At 39.9% G+C, this 3,985-nt stretch overlaps 1 protein-coding gene across 1 annotated transcript; it reads right to left on the minus strand.

The window, feature by feature from the left end:
* On the minus strand, positions 1-2,904 carry LOC112514005 (intracellular protein transport protein USO1). Its single transcript, XM_025120281.1, has 2 exons — positions 2,734-2,904; positions 1-1,944 (listed from the first exon to the last, which is right to left on the minus strand). The coding sequence occupies exons 1-2, from the start codon at positions 2,794-2,796 to the stop codon at positions 427-429; spliced, it is 1,581 nt and encodes a 526-aa protein (XP_024976049.1). The 5' UTR covers positions 2,797-2,904; the 3' UTR covers positions 1-426.
* Between the last annotated feature and the right edge of the window lie 1,081 nt (positions 2,905-3,985).

Here is a 3,985-nt window from a genome sequence, read left to right on the forward strand (position 1 = left end):
TTTAGACACGAAACGAATAGACCGGATCCATAAGCCGATAAAAGAGTCCGAAAACATGGTCCCAATTTCATTTCATATGTCACATTATAATCCTACAACAGAAAAACAATATTGCACCTTCTTGAACATGAATTCATCTTCCACAAAATGGATGCTCAAGTTGAAAATTGTACACTTTCTTCATTGAATCACCTGCAAGAAAAGGACCAAAATACCCTTACAGTAGTAGATATTACCCAAAATCAACCTCTCTCCTTCCTTCCTTCCTTCCTTCCTTCCGTCATTCGTTATTCCGAAACGCATAGATCCCACGAACACGAGCGTGATAGAGCATATTTCTTATTCACATGTGAATGTGGTCCACACGAGCGTGATAAAGCATATATATATTTCTTATTCACATGTGAATGTGTTCATGGACTGCACTTATATCTTCTGCTTCAAGACTTGGCGCAACTGTACCTTTTGACTCTCCATTCTCGCTTCCAAAAGCTTTGCTTTTAAGCTGTTTTTCTGCATCACACCACGCGGCCATTCGATGCACCCTTTCATCCCCTTCGTGATGTGTGGGTTCGAACCTGACCCCGGTGAGCTCCATTCAGACGGGCTTAGCCCAGAGCTGCGGTCCGGTGAAAGGACTGCACCACTCGAGAGATGGGTTCCGTTTGAAAGTCTTCCGTTCAGACCCTCCATGGATATAATCTTGCAGTTTTCACCGTTACTGGAATATGATGATCTCCAAAGACGAGATATGGAAGACGCCTTTTTCGGCTGTTTATTTGGCACTGAACAAACTTCGGTTATTTCAGTAATTGGTGTCCCGTCTTCCCATTCTCTTCGGCTGCTCGACATATTACAGCCGAAGCGATTGTTGGTGACAGATGGGTCGCTCCCATTGGGCGAATAATTCGAACCCTGATCTTCAAGATGGCTTACGGTTTCCCAACCACTCTCGTCATCGTCGTCCTCGTCATCATCTTCATCTTCTTCAATAACATCACCATTTTGATCGAAACATGCAGAAGAATGTCTATGGCTAGTGAGACTATGAACATCCAACGGTTCGGGTTCGATCTCCTTCGACCCAAAACCAACCTCTTCGAAAACAGAAAAGATGTCATCTGGGTTCGCGGGTTCATACTTAAAATCCCCGATTTCTTGAATATTAACCGAATCAGCCGACTGTTTAAGGGTTTCGGCTCTTTTCATCTCTTCTGCATCAAGATTTGTGCTTTTTGAATTCAAGAAATCTTGAAGATCTGCAACAAGTTTATTCATCTGTGAATATTTGTCTTCGAGTGTCACTTTAGCGTCAACGAGCTTCATCTGGACGCGTTCTTCACGCCAAACTTCAGCCATTTGTAACATTTTCCGTTCATCGTCGACTTCCTCCCTCATTTTCATGGATTCCCGCTTCAAAGCTTCGACTTCCGCCTTATCTTCTCCGATTTCTTTAGCAAGTTCATCACATACTTCCTCTATCAATTCTCTCGCTTTCCGCTCCTTTTCATAATCCTGCATATAACGCTTGGCGGATAATTTGCAATCCGCCAATTCGTTCACCAATTTCGAATTCACGATCTCCATTCTTTGCCGGTTCTTCCTTTCTCTGTTCAACTCGCCTTTTATATCATCAATTACCGCACGTATCTTCTCGTGTTCTCTGCTCCTCCACGTGGCTCGTTCTTCGTTCAGCTTCTTTAAGAACTGTTCTAGTTTCTTCTTTGACGACCGCCGTTCGTTTTCGAGATCGTGGATACGTGCTCGAGCTTGCTCGAGCTCCGATTCAAGTGCCGACACCATTGCCACAACTCCTACTTGTTCCTCCAGATGCTTTGATTCACCGTAGATTCTTCTTACGTCTTCCGATGCTTTCCACGAACCTGGGTCCCACTTTGTCGCCCCCTCCATAGCAGAGTTGGAAAAATGAAACGTAGGTTCGAGCTACAAGATCACAAAAGTTGAAAACTGGGGTCAGTTCGATTGTTTTCTAGCTTTTACAGTTATTTTTGTTCCATATCCTCACTGCGACAAAATGGGCTTTATAGAACGCCAAATATGTCTAAATGTCTTAATAAACTGCTTTCTAGGACTTAAGTTTATAGAACCAAACAATTGTGCGTCATAATCGTTTGGTCCTATAAAACTTGAGTCCTATCAAGCAGTTCATTAAGACATTTAGACATATGTGACGTCCTATAAAGCCGATTTTGTTGTAGTGTCTCTAAACGTTCATTGTTCGATTTTCATTCAAGAAAAGATTGTTTTCAAGAAGTAAAAACCGAAACTTGTTACACCATGAAATCTACCATTTGATGTCAATTTCAACACTCGCTTTCTATTAGTGGTCATACTTTGAATGTCAAATAAACTACTTTGAATTTCAAATCGACATGCAAATATTCAACCTTTAAGAGAAAGATCTATTACTACATCAAAGCGTACAACAAAACGTAACCGAATTGTTATGCACATGTGCATATTGGAAAAATTACTTACAAATACTTGTATGCACATGTGCATACCCTAGAGATGAACAGTTACTAGGGTGTTCTTCAGTTTTTCATTTTTTTGCGGTTTTCCCATGAAGGTGACCCTATACACACACAAATATATATATATATATATATATATATAGGGTTTATTCCAAATGCAACCATGTCCATTTGTACAACCAATACAACCCAATTAATTGAGATATTTATGGAAATACAAGTTTCAAGAGCGATTTACCTTGTGAAGAAACCTATTTCTTGATCCGGTAACAGAATTAGGGCTTTGTGGCACTTCTTTCATTGGAAAATCAATCGATCTCCTATTGTGACGAGCAGGAGAATGGATCCCAGAATGATCGATAGTTGGCTACACATGGAAGAACAAAAAGTGAGCTCCATACTTGTGTAAGGAATGTACAATGAAATCTAAACAATGCCACAAGAGATCATCATTAAAAGTCAACATCAAGTTTACACAGGAGGTAGGTTTTCCCTTTTTTGGTAGCTGTGGGTGTCTGGAGCAACTTACGCACACCTCAACCAATCCCATGAAACCCTGAAGGTAACAATCAAGAAAATCCCCGGTGGCACTGAAGAGACTCGAGCTAGCGACCAATGGGAAAGATCCCCAATACCAAATTAAACATTCAGTATAAAGATTGATAATTCGAGTCTAAAAACTAAAAAGGCCACAACGGATCATCATTCATGTCTGGACCACAGGACCGGTTTGTGGACACCTTGACTAACTTCACGGGACCCTGAAGATAACAGCTAGAAAAAAATCTCAGACGCCCAAGTGCTATCCTTTATGGGAAAATCATCAGTGGCCCTAAGGAGACTCGAACTAACGACATACGGGGAAGAGCACCATAAACCTAGCCTTTATTGTCGTCACTTGAGCTGGCTCTAAAGGTATAAACCGAATTTTTCAAGTCCTCGTGTGGATTTTTATCATCGATATGTTCCCATTTTAACACTTCGTACCGTTACTCATTGCTTATCCATTTTGCTACACAAAGAATTTATTTTTATCGATCTTGAAACCGAAATGCCAATTCATCCGACGCTCAAAAAGTCAAAAAGCACCTTTTGGGGGACAAATGTAGTGATTATGTACAAGAATTGAAACCATTTTCACCAAAAATCTTGAAAAAATCCCCTTTTTGGTGTCCAATTTGATGAACCCACATTCGTCGTAAAACCGAATGATCATTTTTATGAATAATTGTCCTTCAATTTCTGTTCCAGGTTTCTTGTGAAAATGGGATAAAAACACTGTACTTTTATCAAGAAAACAGATCATAGATTTGTGGTCAGATTTAATTCAACATTTGAAGACAGAAAAATGTGATCTTGTTTCTAGATTTGAATTCACACATGAATATGAATTGATTCACAGTGAATAAGCTTTGAAATGAACCCTAATTATGCAAATCTTTAATTAGGGTTTATAAAGATCAAGAACAGATAAGTTGATTCACATTGCA

Source organism: Cynara cardunculus (assembly GCF_001531365.2).
Source record: "Cynara cardunculus var. scolymus isolate 2C chromosome LG 6, CcrdV1, whole genome shotgun sequence".
NCBI lineage: Eukaryota > Viridiplantae > Streptophyta > Magnoliopsida > Asterales > Asteraceae > Cynara > Cynara cardunculus.

What these genes read in the sequence shown, in the direction of transcription:
- LOC112514005 (XM_025120281.1), bottom strand. Translation starts at nt 2,796, where the DNA reads ATGAAAGAAGTGCCACAAAGCCCTAATTCTGTTACCGGATCAAGAAAT. An exon ending in GAAATAGGTTTCTTCACAAG is followed by an intron (nt 1,945 to 2,733) that starts GTAAATCGCTCT and finishes GTGATCTTGTAG; the next exon opens with CTCGAACCTACGTTTCATTT.